The sequence below is a fragment of the Lepus europaeus genome, chromosome 15 (genome assembly GCF_033115175.1).
Source record: "Lepus europaeus isolate LE1 chromosome 15, mLepTim1.pri, whole genome shotgun sequence".
Lineage (NCBI taxonomy): Eukaryota > Metazoa > Chordata > Mammalia > Lagomorpha > Leporidae > Lepus > Lepus europaeus.
In genome coordinates, this window is record NC_084841.1 from 31,530,348 (window position 1) to 31,544,865 (window position 14,518).

General features: G+C 42.8%; 1 protein-coding gene across 6 annotated transcripts in view; it reads right to left on the reverse strand.

The window, feature by feature from the left end:
* Positions 1–13,699, reverse strand: part of RICTOR (RPTOR independent companion of MTOR complex 2) — a 150,579-nt gene extending 136,880 nt beyond the window's left edge. For 5 of the 6 annotated variants that reach the window (XM_062211690.1, XM_062211687.1, XM_062211689.1 and 2 more), the window contains exons 1-2: positions 13,642–13,699; positions 13,422–13,469 (exon numbers count right to left, since the gene is read on the reverse strand). In XM_062211690.1, the coding sequence (XP_062067674.1) occupies positions 13,422–13,469; positions 13,642–13,690 (97 nt within the window). In that variant the 5' untranslated portion in view covers positions 13,691–13,699. The remainder of the gene's footprint in view (positions 1–13,421; positions 13,470–13,641) is intronic. The other variant, XM_062211685.1, reaches the window with a different exon arrangement.
* Positions 13,700–14,518: the final 819 nt, after the last annotated feature.

Consider the following 14,518-nt stretch of genomic DNA (forward strand, 5'->3'; position numbering starts at 1 on the left):
CCTCTCTTCTATGAAGGGATTTGAATCTCTAAATCTTATTGAGTTATTGGATATCCTCCTGTGATGCCCTCCATTCAGGCAATAAATTTGTATGCATTTTTCCTGTTCATCTATTGTCAGTCTTTTTCAGCAGACTCAGTTCTTGAATCCCCAGTGAAGAAAGACAAGATTCTATTGTCCCTACAAATTCAAAGAAAGTTTCATCAATAACTACTCATTACAGGTCATATACGTTATTGATGGATCCCTTAACTCTTTACAATTTTTATCTATTTCTCTTTTACACAATATTAACAAAACTCCAGTTTGTTTATTTTACAATGCAAGGAAAAGAAAGGACTATTAAATATAGGAATAATAATCACAATCTGGAGGCCTGCATACCCATATCCCATTTAAAGTACCTGACTTCAAGTCCCAGCTCTGCCTGTTATTCCAGCTTCCTGGTATTGTGCACCCTGGAGGCAGCAAGGTATACAATACTAGACAGGTTCCTGCCATGCACATGGAAAACCTGGATTGTATTCCTGGCTCCTCCTAGCTTTGGCCTGGCCCACTCTGTCTGTTGTGAGCATTTGCAAAATGAGCCAGCAGATCGAAGATCTCTCTCTCTCTCTCTCTCTCTCTCTCTCTCTCTCTCTCTTCATCTTTCTGCTTTCCAAATAAAATGAAAAAAAATTATTTTTAAAAAATTGCAATGTAAACTGACAGCTTAGAGCAATTAAGCGGGATGTAAGAATTAAAAGACAAGCTGGATGTTACACAGGGTAGTAATACATTGTCCTCCCCTACCTAGACAATAATCAGTATTCATAAAGATGACTCTAGTCAAAGAGAAAAAAGTGAAATAGTATATTCTTCTTTACAAAGGGAAATATGGGGCTGCCTTTGCAGTGCAGCAAGTAAAGCTGCCACCTGCATGATGCCAGCATTCCATAGGAGCACCAGTTTTCCATTCTAGTTGCTCTGCTTCTGATCCAGTTCCTTGCTAATGTGCCTGCAAAAGCAGTGCAAGATGGCTCAAGTACTTGGACCCCTGCCACCCAAATGGGAGACACAGATGAAGTTCCACTCTCCTGGCTTCAGCCTGGACCAGTCATGGCCACTGCAACTATTTGGGGCATGAACCAGCAAATGGAAGACCTCTCCCTCTGTCTCTCCTTTTCTTTACTCTGACATTATGCCTTTCAATTAATCTTTAAAAAAAAAAAAAAGATGTAAATAATAGTTCTGGAAATAAATTCACCCAAAAAGGTTTAAATGTACATTTCAGGGAGCTGGTGTTGTGGCACAGTGGGTAACGCCACTACCTGCAATGCCAGCATCCCATATGGGTACCAACTGGTGTCCCAGCTGCTCCACTTCCCATATAGCTCCTGAGAAAAACAGCAGAATATGGCCCAGATGCTTGAGCCCCGACTACCCACATGAAAGACTCAGAAAAAGCTCTTAGCTCCTGCCTTCAGCCTGCGACCTTTCAAATAAATAAAAAAGTCTTTTTAACAAAAAATTGTATTTCAGGGCTGAGTTAATAACTTGCTCACTGAGGGCTCCAAATCGTTACTCTACAACATACAGAATACTGATTTGTCACAGTAGTAATTTATTTTCATTTTTATTTGACAACATCTTTGGAAAAATTATAAAAGGTTAAGTGCACAGGCTTGAGAATAAAAAAAAAAAAAACTATGAGAGGGGTTGGAACCTCACCTCGTAATATGATTCAAAATATCACAGTTGCTATCTTTTGTAATCAAATACCATGTCTTAAATATATAGCAACTACAATAATGCAGCATATCTCACCAGAAGTCATTAAATATTTGGTTAGGAGTGGACATTTAGTCTATCAGTTAGGATACCCAAACAAGAATACCTGGGTTCTGTTCCTGGCTCTAGCTCCCAAGTCCAGCTTCCAGCCAATGCACGCCATAGGAGGCAATAGGTGATGGTTAAGGAGTTGGGTCCCTACTAATCATATGGGATACAAAGATTCAGTTCCCAGCTCCAGGCTCCAGCTCTTGGCCCAGCCCCAGACATTGTGGGCATCTGGGAAGAGAACCAGCAAGTGAGAATTTTGCCTGCCTGTGCCTCTTGCCCCTCATACAGGAAGATGACCGAATTAAGTGACAAGAGTAAAGAATAAGAATCTCTAGTAGCGAACAGCAATGTCCAATATGATAACACTTACTATTCTTTATTTGTAAACAGCAAATAAGAATCATTTTATAGGAAAGAACTAGTATCAGAGAAGGTTATTCTTACTATATTTTGCTAACTTAAGAGCTTTATTAAGAAACAGAGCTGCTCAACAAAGGAACAAACCACTCTGAATGTCCTATCCATCAGTGCAAGGTTTTGTGAAGGCAGATGGCAGCTAATACTGAACATTCCTATGTTGAATGTGAGGGCAAATAAAATTATTTCTAAAGTAGCTTCCAAAGGCTGGCACTGTGGCACAGCAGGTAAAGCTACCGCCTGCAGTGCCAGCATCCCATATGGGCGCTGGTTCAAGTCCCAGTGGCTCCACTTCTGATCCAACTCTCTGGGAAAGCAGTAGAAAATAGTCCAAGTCTTTGGGCCCCTGCACCTGCGCGAGAGACCCGGAAGAAGCCCCTGGCTCCTGGCTTCAGATCAGCGCAGCTCTGACGGTTGCAGCCATCTGGGGAGTGAACCAGCTGATGGAAGACTTCTCTCTCTGCTTCTGCCTCTCTGTAACTCTGCCTTTCAAATAAATAATCTTTAAAAAACTAAAGTAGCTTCCAAATATGCTTTAGAATGAACATTTGTATATACACATAAATTCCCCAAACCCATGCATATTCAAGTAACCTAAGTGAACATTTAGTGGTAATTTATTTGTTTTAAAGATAATTAAATTTATTCTCTTTGGGACTTTTACTATATAGAAACAATTACTGATGTATGTAAAGCTTCCTCCTAGTATTCAAACATCAAGTCTGATTTTTTTAAATAAAGTAAATATTAAAAGAAATAGTTCCGGGGCTGGCACCGTGGCTCACTTGATTAATCCTCCACCTGCAGCACCGGCATCCCATATGGGTGCCAGGTTCTAGTCCCAGTTGCTCCCCTTCCAGTCCAGCTCTTTGCTGTGGCCCGAGAAGGCAGTGGAGGATGGCCCAAGTATTTGGGCCCTGTACCAATGTGGGAGACCTCAATGAAGCTCCTGGCTCCTGGCTTTGGCATGGCCCAGCCCTGGCTGTTGCAGCCATTTGGGGAGTGAGCCAGCAGATGATGGACCTCCCTCTATCTCTCCCCCTCTCTCTCCTTCTTTTCCTCCCTCTCTCTATAATTCTTCTCAAATAAGTCTTCTAAAAATTTTTTTAAAAAAAGAAGTTTTGGTATATGAGGAAAGACCAATAAGCATGAAAATTATTAGCATTATCTTTTAGAGTTACATAGAGAGAGGGAAGGGAGAGACAGAGAAGTAGAGATCCTCTGTCTGCCAGTTCATTCCCCGGCTGGCCACAATGGCCAGGGCTGGGCCAGGTCAAACCCAGGAGCCAGACGCTTCATCCGGGTCTTCCATGTGGGTGGGCCATCTTCCACTGCTTTTCCCAGGCCATTATCAGGGAGCTAGATAGGAAGTGGAGCAACTGGAACACGAAACTGCACCCAAACAGGATCTGCCAAGCCACAATTCTGGCCCTACCAATACTATCTTAAGATGTGATTCTCGGGCTGGCGTCCTGGGACAGCTGATTAAGCCTCTGCTAGGGCTGCCGGTATTCCATATGAGCCCCCATTCAGGTTCTGACTGCTACACTTTGATCCAGCTACCTAATGCACCTCGGAAAGCAGAAATGGCACAAGTCCTTGGCCCCTGCTATCCACATAGGAGACCTGGATAGAGTTCTGGACTCCTAGCTTCCACCTGGCCCAGCCTCAGCTGTTGTTGTCATTTGAAGAGTAAGCCAGTGGATGAAGGGTATCTGTCCCTCCCTTTCTCTCTGTAGCTCTGCTTTTCAAATAAATGAGTCTTGAACAACAACAAAAAATGTGATAGTTCAACATGCAATTACTGGGAAAAAACATGTATGTGCACACATCTAAAATAGTTACACTTTCATCTGGCAAGCTGTTCCTTTTAGTGACTAAAAGTAAATTACTTGGCAATTGTCTTTGTTTATAGTTTCCATACCTCTTCACTTTTTATTCATTTTAGGAATCACATAAAGTTACACTGGACATAGAACAAGATCACTAAAACCCCTGTAACCGCCAATTTAAGTTTTGTTTTACAATAATTTCCTCTCAAACACTATTTATCCCTTACCCAAAACATTAGCGGCTTTGGTAAGGCATCTGGATTTACTAATGAAACATTGTGTTTTTCAGGATAACATTCATTTCAAATATTCTATCCCATTGTTAGGCCACATGCTTAAATTTTGAGATTCGAAAATATAGGCACTTTACAATGAAAGATAAAACACTACCCATCCCATTTATGGTCTCCATTTCCAGACTGCATACATCTAGAAATAAGTTCAATAAATTACCCTCCACTAAAAATATCAATGAAGAAGAGAGACAGGTACTACAAAACAATGGAAGAAAATAATCATTTATCCTCAGGTTTGGAATGTTAGGCATTTATATACTGACAGTCGCAGTGCACAATTATTTCACAATATGCCTCAAGTCTCTCAATCCAATCCAGCATACTAAAGGTCAGAGGAATCCAAGTTTGAAATATAATTGGTCTTTAATAGTTAAAGGATTTATAGACAAGAAAAAAAACCCATCAGTCTTTTCTGAACACTTTCCTAAAATATTAAATATACCAGGAACATGTTAGTTGCAAAATTTTGATTTTTAGCATTCTGGTCCAGAGCTCTTTACCTTTTGAAATACTAGCAAAAGTCTTGACAGCTGTCATCACTTCTATTAAGTATTCCTTCTAGGTCATTCCTCACTCCTTACCTATCTCCCATTTTCTTTTTTTTCCTGAATTCTACTAGCTTTTTTTTAAAAAAACTTCTTTACACAGATAATTGGCAAATATTATCTTACAATGTGCACTAATACAGTTATATTTCAACTATAACAGAACTCTTTGAAGGAAGATTTATGTCTTCTCCAATCACAAAGCACTTACTAACATGATAATATACTCATAAAAAATATACTAGTTGACACTGCACCACTACAAATTCACACTCTTCAAAATACTGGAGTGAAAAATTGGAAAAGTAAATGAAGGAGGCAAATTCTTTAAAATGATTGGTAATTAAGGTTTAAAAGTGCTTTCTTTACATTTCACATTAAATTCAGCTGACTCCTTAAACAGAATATACTTCAAGCACTAGCATAACCTAAATTTTACTATATTTTATATAAATTTCATCATTACCAGGTACATTCTGCTGTCTGCAGTGCCCACATCCCTTAAGGGCACCAGTTCAATTCCCGTTAATGCACCTAGGAAAGCAGCAGATGATGGTCCAAGTGCTTTGGCCCCTGCACCCACGTGGGAGACCTCAATGAAGATCCTGGCTTCAGCCTGGCCCAGCCCTGGCCTATGCAGCCATTGGGGAGTGAGCCAGTGGATCGAAGATCTCTTTCGCGTGCTGTCACTGTGCCTTTGAAATAAAATAAATCTTAAAAAAAAAAAAAAAAAAAAGAGGAATAAGAAGAATGTACCTAGGTTTAGTTTCTCTTTCAACTCTTGCTACTTTAGTTAGATTGATGTTATATTTTGCTAGTTTTGATTTTCCACTTATTTTAGCATCTTCAGAATTTTATAATAATATTCATGGTGAAGCTAGAATTTTTAAGGAGCTATTCAGCTTTTCTTCAACCTTACCATACTAACAAAAAAAAAAAAGTACAAATAACATAAGGCAACAGATGATCCAAAATGCACTGAGTCAACTCTCAATTATTCTTATGTATTTCCTAACAAATATTTCAACATACTTTCTTCCACTACTCTAACAGTATTTGCTTAGGAAATAAAAATTAATGCTAATAACTCAAGTAAAGTATAAATGAAAATACATAGCAATGTACTACAAGGTAGGGGGAAGGAGAACATTAAATCTTCCCAAGTGACATACAAATAAAAATAAACAGTAAGATAGCATATTTAGTACTCTTCTACAACTATTCACCGTTTTAGTGCAGTTAACTGAGAGTTGACTGCGTTTAGTTTGGTGATAGTCAGAGGAACACATACACAGGCATGCAAACCATTCACTCACCCCACAGTGTTTTTCACAGCCCTATTTTCAGTAGCCTGAGCCCTAGGAGGGGGAGGAGCAGCAAGTCACAGCAGATGGATCACTTAAAAGGAAATTGAGAGTTGACTGTAATTTACATGTAAAGTGCTATGAAATACCAGCACTCCTACATGTATTCATTATTGTTTATGGGAATACTTCTCAGTGATTTAACAAGGCTATAAATGCTTTCTTTTTAACCTTTTAATATCCTATAGTGATATCTGAGAATTTTAGACTAAAGGTGAAAGTGCTATAATTTTTAGGTATTATCCATTTTGGAGGTGAGGAAATGAAAGCCCAGAGAGGTTAGATAGCACAGAATATCATCCCCAGATTAAGAAACAGTAGAACTGAGCTCCCTAGACCATCTACTTCAACACCATAGTCTGGCAGGCCCTTCAGCTCAAAACTCTGCTTTTTGACTTCAGAGACCACAATCTCTCCACATTTTTTCCTCCTCTGTTGGCTCCTATCTTATTAATTCCTACACTTTTGATCATCTTATTATCAAACCCTCAAATCTAGCACTTTCTCCATTTACATTCTTCCTTTTCTCAACACTACACAGAGAACAATTGACTGGACAAGTTTAAAACTAGCACTACTAAACTTCTCTTCTACCTCTCACAAGTATCTGGAGGCATTAACCACCTTAAATTCAAAGTCTGAAGCTAATCTCATTATCATCCCATCTCCATTTTAAGGCATCATCAATTTCACCATCCTTCACAACAGCAAAGTGCCCTTTTACTTCTATTCTCAATGCTGTGCTGTTCCTCTTCCCATCTCTCTCTCCATTCTTCCGTTATTATTTTAATGCTTCAGTTATTATTTTATTATAGATGCTGGGAGGTGAGGAGATAATGTTAATGAGTAAGGAAGAATCTTGCCCTCAAGAAGCTTAAGATCTACTGAAGGAGAAAGAAATGAACAAACAACTACAACAGCATTAATAGTATTTGGAAAGGAATTAAAAAAATATAGAAGAGCAGGAAGCAATAAATCCCCAATGGGAAGATAAAGAATTTCTACAAGTGGCAAGTGACCTTGACCTTAAAGAATTGGGACTGCTACAGATAGAGTGCTCTAAATCAATTCTAGGCAGAGGAAACAACTATGCAAGGTCAAATAAATACAAAACAGCATGCCATTTTCAAGGCATAGCAAAAAGCCTTTAACCAAAGTAACTATTCCCAACTAGGGGCAGTTTCCAAGTGGAAAGAAAAGGATGGGGAATTTGGTGCTTTAGACTATTACTCTGGGGTTGGGGGCAGGGAGCAGCAAGGGTAAGAAGTGAGTTACACAAGTGAACTATGCAGCAAGACAGATACACTCTGAAAAGTATGGTTAAGGTAGTACAAAAGAAATCAGGAATAAATTATAAAAAACCTTGAAGGCCAAGCTAAGAAATTTGACCTTTGTGAACAAAAATGAGCCTATAAAATGGGAATAGGTTTATTTTGCTGTCTTAAGAGAAAAATGGGAGCAGATACAGATATCTATGTAATCCTGGCAACCATACAGCAGAGGGAGGGAAAAAAGGTGAGAACAGCTGATTTTACTGTCACCCAAATGAGATAATGAGGACATGAACTAATCACAACAGGAACAGAAGGAGAGATTGAATACAACAGATTTAATAGATATTTCAGAGGCAAACGGGAAGAATTTCTCAAAAGAATTAAGAGGATGAGTATGTGGTCTCTGGCTTGGTATTTTTTTAGAAGATTTATATTATTTATTTGAAAGGCAGTTATGGAGGGGAGGGGGGAGCGGAGGGGAGGGGAAGGAGGGAGGAGAGGAGGGACAGGGGAAGGGAGGGGAGAGGGAGGGGAGGGAAGGGGAAGGGAGAGGAGAGAGATCTTCCATCCACTGATCCACTGCCCCAAATGGCCACAAGGGCCAGAACTGGGCTAATCCGAAGCCAGGAGCCAGGAGCTTCCTCTGGGTCTTCCCTGTGGGTGCAGGGGCCCAAGTACTTGGGTCATCTTTCACCGCTTTCCCAGGCCACCAGCAGAGAGCTGGATGGGAAGTGGAATAGAGGAGACTGGGACCATGGCGCCCACATAGGATGCCGGCACCACAGTGCTGGCCCTGGTCGCTAGCTTTAATAAAAGAGGATGGTGGTGGTAGAAAAGCAGGTATTCTTTAGGGTGCAAAGTTTCAAACATCATGACTTTGATATGATTACTAAACACCAGTTAGTCACTCACTAGTCCCATGACCTAGTTGAATCACTTAACTTTCTGAGTTTCAGTCCTTTAAAACTTCAAAGCCTACATTCTCAACTGTAAAACAGGGCTAGGCCAACTTAGTTAAAGATAAAGTGAGATAATATATTTTTAGTGTCTAGCACAAATTACAATAATAGTACCAACAGTAGAACACAGAACTTAAAAATGCCAATGAATTTTCCAAGAGGTTATCAGCATCCTTAAAGAAATTATTTTCATTACAGGGGACAAGCTACACTTATACTACAGCAGGTAAAAATAAATAAATAAATAAAGCCATGGAATAACAAGTCCTCCCCTACCCGCCCCGCCCACCCGCCCCATTGCTCTACATTTTAAATAAATAAATCTTCTTAAAAGGTAAAATAAAAGTTGTGGGGTGAGGACAAGCTAATCCTTCCGTTGAACCTATACAATCTGTCTTTCATCACTCCATATCTCCCACCCTCTATCCATACCTAGCACAGTACCTGGTCTATATGAAGGATCAAACAAGTGCTTGCTGAACATGAGAAAACTGAACCAATGAGAAGGAAGAAACAAAGAAAATTTTAATGCTACAGAGACCCTAGAGGAAACAGTGTTAGGAACACAACATAGCTTCCTCAAAAAGGAATAGAGAAGCTTTATTCTGACTCAAGACAACAGGAGTATTGGGGAGAAGATTAGGGAATTCTCACTGAACATCCTTTACCTTCTAGGTATAGAAATAAAGTTCCCTGCACAGAATAAGGGGATTACAAAGTCAGTGGGGAATTTGAAGAACGCAAACTAATTACTTGAACTCTAATACATATTTGACTTCATTCTGTCGCTGACACCCTGGTCTAGTCCTCCATCATCTATCGGATTACATCAGCAGCCTCCTGTGCAACTCTTCTACCTACTGCCTTGCCCTTTCCCAAGGTGTGGGATATTCCCTAGAGAATCTGAATTTCCTTCGACTATGTCCTCAACTCTTAGAAGATTTAAGTATCTGTGAAACTTCTTTGATCCTCTACCACCTCCCCCAGATACTTAATCATTCTCTTTCTACTTCAATTCCTTGTACAATCTGACTACTTACTTTATTGTTCCAAACTGCGATCACATCTCTATGACTGTACCAGCAAACAGCTCAACAGGGGGCAACACCTTTCACAACTGTATTCCTTCAGCAGCTAGTATACATTTTATAGTTCGCATTTTATAGTGTACATTTCATCTACTGAAGTAATAGCTTAAACAAATAACCTCCTAACAAGAAAAAAGAAAAAGTTAATGTTGAAATCTATCATTTCAGAAGACCTTCCTACTTTTCTGCGTATTAAACTAAGACAGTAACTTTTTTACTCTTACTAATGGAAATGAGTTAGATTACAAAATATTATAAAACTCAATAGTACTTTAAATAAATCATATTTTAATAATTTTATTTGAATCCAGGTGTCCATGTTCTGAGAATTCACTTCAAACACAATAATCATTCTAGCAGGGCATACCCAGGAAGAACACTGTCTTTTCAAGTTATTTAGTACCAGGAAGAGATACACTATTGAACTGCTTTTTTAAATAGGCTATCTTTGCAGCTGAAGTTGCTAAGGAAAGCATTTGAGTTTCAAAATACATTTTGGCAGGCAACACAGAGACAGTATTTAATGATAAACAGCAAATATTGGGGACTTTCACAAATTAAGTAGAGTAGCTGAGAGAACAAAGTGAAAAGCAAAAATGATCAACAAGTTCACTGTCAAATCTACTACAAAATCCTGATCCTAGGTCAAACTTAATTCATCAACATTTTTAACTGCAAAACTCCAAGTAAGAAGCACAGCACTAACACTAGTACCAGAATCAAAGAACCTTAGAACACCAGCAGGCCCCAAGAAGCTTGTAAGGCTAGCCTAGTCAGTTTTAGAAATTTTCTGGAGTCACAGAAAAATACTAAGACTCTATAAAATAAAGTATCACATTTCATCTTAAGTGTATATAACAGGTTGTACTTCATTAGACTTAATTTACTGGCAATCTTTAAAAAAAAAAAAGAGTTCTCTTTTTATAGTCATTACACTCAAGACCTCTACTTCAGATAGACTATACTTAATTAGTACAATACAAGGTCTCAACAAAAGGAAGCTTGAATACCAAAATCCTTACTTATTAACATGTATATACTCTAAACAATTATTTGAAATATCTCCAATGTGATTTAAGAATCTTGATTGGACATGGTAGGAAAGTTGCTAATATGACAAAGTATCTGATCCTGTACTGAGTGCTTTAAGAACTACCTCATTTATTTCTCAGATTCTCAATAATCCTTTGAGGTTGTCTCTTCTTTTTGAGATGAAGAAAGGAGGGGTTAAGCAAGGTCAAATAAGTTGCGCCTAATCACCCACCTACTAAATATCACAGCTGAGATTACAACCCAGAATTATTTGACTTCATAGTTAGCTCTTTTTCATCACACACTAATGGCTCCCGTAGGCGTTACAATGATTTTAACTTCTATTTTACAAAGAACTTTATTAGATATCTATACAATAAACCTCTCAAAGATTACATGAAAATAATTAGAGTAAGAGAAAATGGCACCTTGACATTAATCAAAAAGTTATTTGGTTGCCTGAACTTTATCTTTTTTACATACTGTAATTCAATCCACAAACAGCTGCCCTTCAGCTGTAACCCAGACTGCCTCACAGTTCTCAAATCATTACTAAAGTTTAATTCCTCATGAACTTTCTTCAAATTAGATCCACAAGCCTTTTTTGAACAATGAAATGTCTGTCAGAATAACAGTTTCTTTAAACAGTGTTGCTATAAAATGAATAACTCAGATTTTCTTTATTATAAACTTCCTTATGATTCAGGCATAGAGTTCTCATGTAACCTCTCACTCGCAGTTGTAAATCACTTGTGAAATTGGTTTCAACTGGCTGTGTACATTTATTCCAAACTGAAATACATTTTGTCAGGGCAAACAGAAACAGTAGTCTCTGTATTATTTTTATATAATCCTGGAAACGCTTATGGACAGTTATTTATAAAATAAATTCTTAGAGAATATAGCATTTTAAATAATAAACATACAGAGCTACATGTGTAGCTGAGTAAAACTAGAGTAAACCCAAGGTATCCAATCAAATTTATATCTGAGCTTTTATACAACTGAAATTTTTGATATCAGAAAAACAATGAAATACAAATACAGCTCAAATTCAATAAATTCAACAAAACTTAAGGTACAACTAAAATTTATTTCTAGCATGCCCAAGTAGGTTTTTAATGCAAACTGACCTCAGGTTTACCTAGTATGCACTTTTCACCTCCCTCTAAAAACACACGTGCTTGTGTGTGTGTGTGTGTACACAAATCTCTAATAAACTACATCTGTTATTTAACTCGAAATGCTAAGTTTCAGGTTTGTAAAAATGACCCTTATTTTTGTTCACAGGTTTCCTTGAAAACAGTAAACATTTTATACAGATTTTTTCCCTATGTCTATCATAGTTTTCAAACTACTGCACAAAAGCCAAAAGGTTGACATGTTTCTTCACTAATTTTTAACCTCTAAGCTGCTGAAAAACTGCTCCAAAGCAGTGCACTGGTGATCGTAATCAGTGCCATTTTTAGTACTCAAGCCCTACTATATTGTATTTTTTGAAACTCTCTTGCCTACCAAAGTTCAAGAAAACTCCGTCCCTGAAGTTGCAGAATAAAACACGGTTACAAAAATACACTCTTGTAGCTCCATGAAAACCGGCCTTCCAGTTTACAAAGGTTACCTCGCAGCAGGACATACAGAACAAATCATACTACGCTTTAATTCAGCGATGATCCTCAACACCAAGTCCACGTCCACCATAAATACGTGGAGAGCGATCGTTACGTCAAGAACATAGGGTTAAATAGCACATCGACCGCGTATCGACTGTTTACGACGACTTCAACTTCCTACAGCGCTTTACAGAGCTCAACAAGCAACTGATGCTATGCAGCTGAACCACGTTACACCACAAGCTACAGCTGGTACGAAACGGCACTTGGCGCGAACCAGCAGACCAAATCCTGTTTATCGTGCAGCCGAAAAGAACCTCTTCGCAAGTACCCAGCCACGCAATCTTCGGCAAGATAAGGTGGAATAAAACCGCACTACGGCCCCTGCTCTCGGGAACACGGAGTGGAGCCGGATCAGGGCCGTCAAAAGAGAAGCCAGGTTCACCCAGTGCCCAAGGTGTAAACAAACCCGTCGCCACTGCAGGAGGTAAACAATGAGCCTGCAGCAGGGCGAGGGGGCGGTCTTCGGCGAAGTACGGTCCCAGCGGCCCGGGAAACAGAAACAGAAGGAAAACACGGCGGAAAGCAGCCACGCAGCAGTCCTGACCGGCTCCGGGGCTCAGCACCGAGCTACCGATGCTGGCGGTCCCCACAAGACGCGGGGCAAAGAGGAAAAAAAAAAAAAAAAAAAAGGCAGGCACGCAGTGAGCAAAAAAGCCAGCAGGTCCGGCTTCTGCGCCGGGAGACGGGGAGGGCAGGATGTGGTCGCTCTTCCCTCAAACATCCTCCTGCAACCCAAATAACAACCTCCACCTCCCTCCGGCCGGCCCCGGGAGTCGGCGGCACGAGCTTCGGCACGGGTGGAAGCCGCTGCCCCCGGGGGCCACCGAGCCCAGGGGTCGCCGGCTCCGCCAGTTCCGCTCGCGGCGCCCCAGTCCCCCCCCCCTCCCCACGCCCCGCGGCAGCCCGAGGTCCCCCGAGCAGGGTTCAGGCGGAGTGAAGCGGGAACCGGGAAGGGGGATGGGTTCAGCGAGGCGGCCTGGCGGGGCTCCCGCGGGCCGGCAGGCGGGGCTCGGGCTGCGCCCCCGGTCCCCGTCGCGGGTCCCGTGCGAGGCCCGCCCCGGCCCCAGCTCCTCCCCAGCAGCGCGCCCTCGCCGGCGCTCTCGGCGCCCCGCGTTACCTCGGGTCAGATCCAGCGGGACGTTCTCCTCGCCGCTGTCATTCCGCCCTGCGCGAAACAGACACAGAGTCCCAATTAGGATTCGCTCGCAGGCCAGCGGCGGCTGCCCAGGCTCCGGCCGGCGCCCCCGCTTCGCTCCCCCGACCCAGGGCCAGGGGAAGGCAAGAGCCAGGGGTGGCGGGCGCCGAGAGGTCAGGAGTGAGGACCGCAGCGCGCTTACCTCGTATTCGGAGGTTCTTCAGAGAGCGGCCGCGGCCGATCGCCGCCATATTGACGGGTTTCAGTCACAACACCGGAAACCTCGCCCAATCGCGCGAGAACCCCTTCCCCTCCCCGCGCGCCGCGCCCGCCCCCCGCGGCATCGCCCCCGCCCCCTCGGCGGCGGGTGGTGCCGGCTGCGCTGCGGGCGCGGAGGGAGCGCCGCGTCCACCCGGGGTCCGGGAGGAGGAGCTCGTGGCGTCCGCCCGCCCCGGCCGAGGGAGGCGAGGCGGGCGAGCGGCCTGGCCGTCGGAGGGCACGTCCTCCGGGAGGGGACGTTTCCCACGCGGGGCGTCCCATTGATGGAGTTGGCGGAGTGGAGGATGCTTCTCCTCCGGCGGCCGCGGACACCGGGAGTCCGAGCCGAGGGGCGCAGGGGCGGAGGAGGGCGGCTGCGGCCGAGCGGCCACCTGCTCAGAGCTTAGCCCTGGAATCGGCGGCCGCGCTCACACGAGCGTGAGGATCGGCGCCCCGCGCAGTGTAGACTCCCGAAAATCCCGCGCTGCGAGAAGAGGCTGGCTTTTCCCCGACCAAGTGAACGCATTGCAGAGTTCCGCTCCTAGCCGCGCCACGCTCCGCCCTGGGGGGGCAGAGTCGGGGCGGCGGGGCAGTGAGGCTGGAGCCCACCTGGCCGAGGTGGCGGGAGTGCACCCCGCGCGCCCCGCCGCAGGCCCCGGGACGCGGTGTCCTCTCTGCCGGCGCCGAGAGCGGAGTCCCGGCTTGCTGTCTGCAGCTCCCTCCCGGGACGGTGGCAGGTGGGGCGGCTGCGAAGGCTTACTTCTGTACACAAATCGAGCAGCTGGGAAGGGCAGGAGTTCTAATTCGAGCACGTGTTCTTT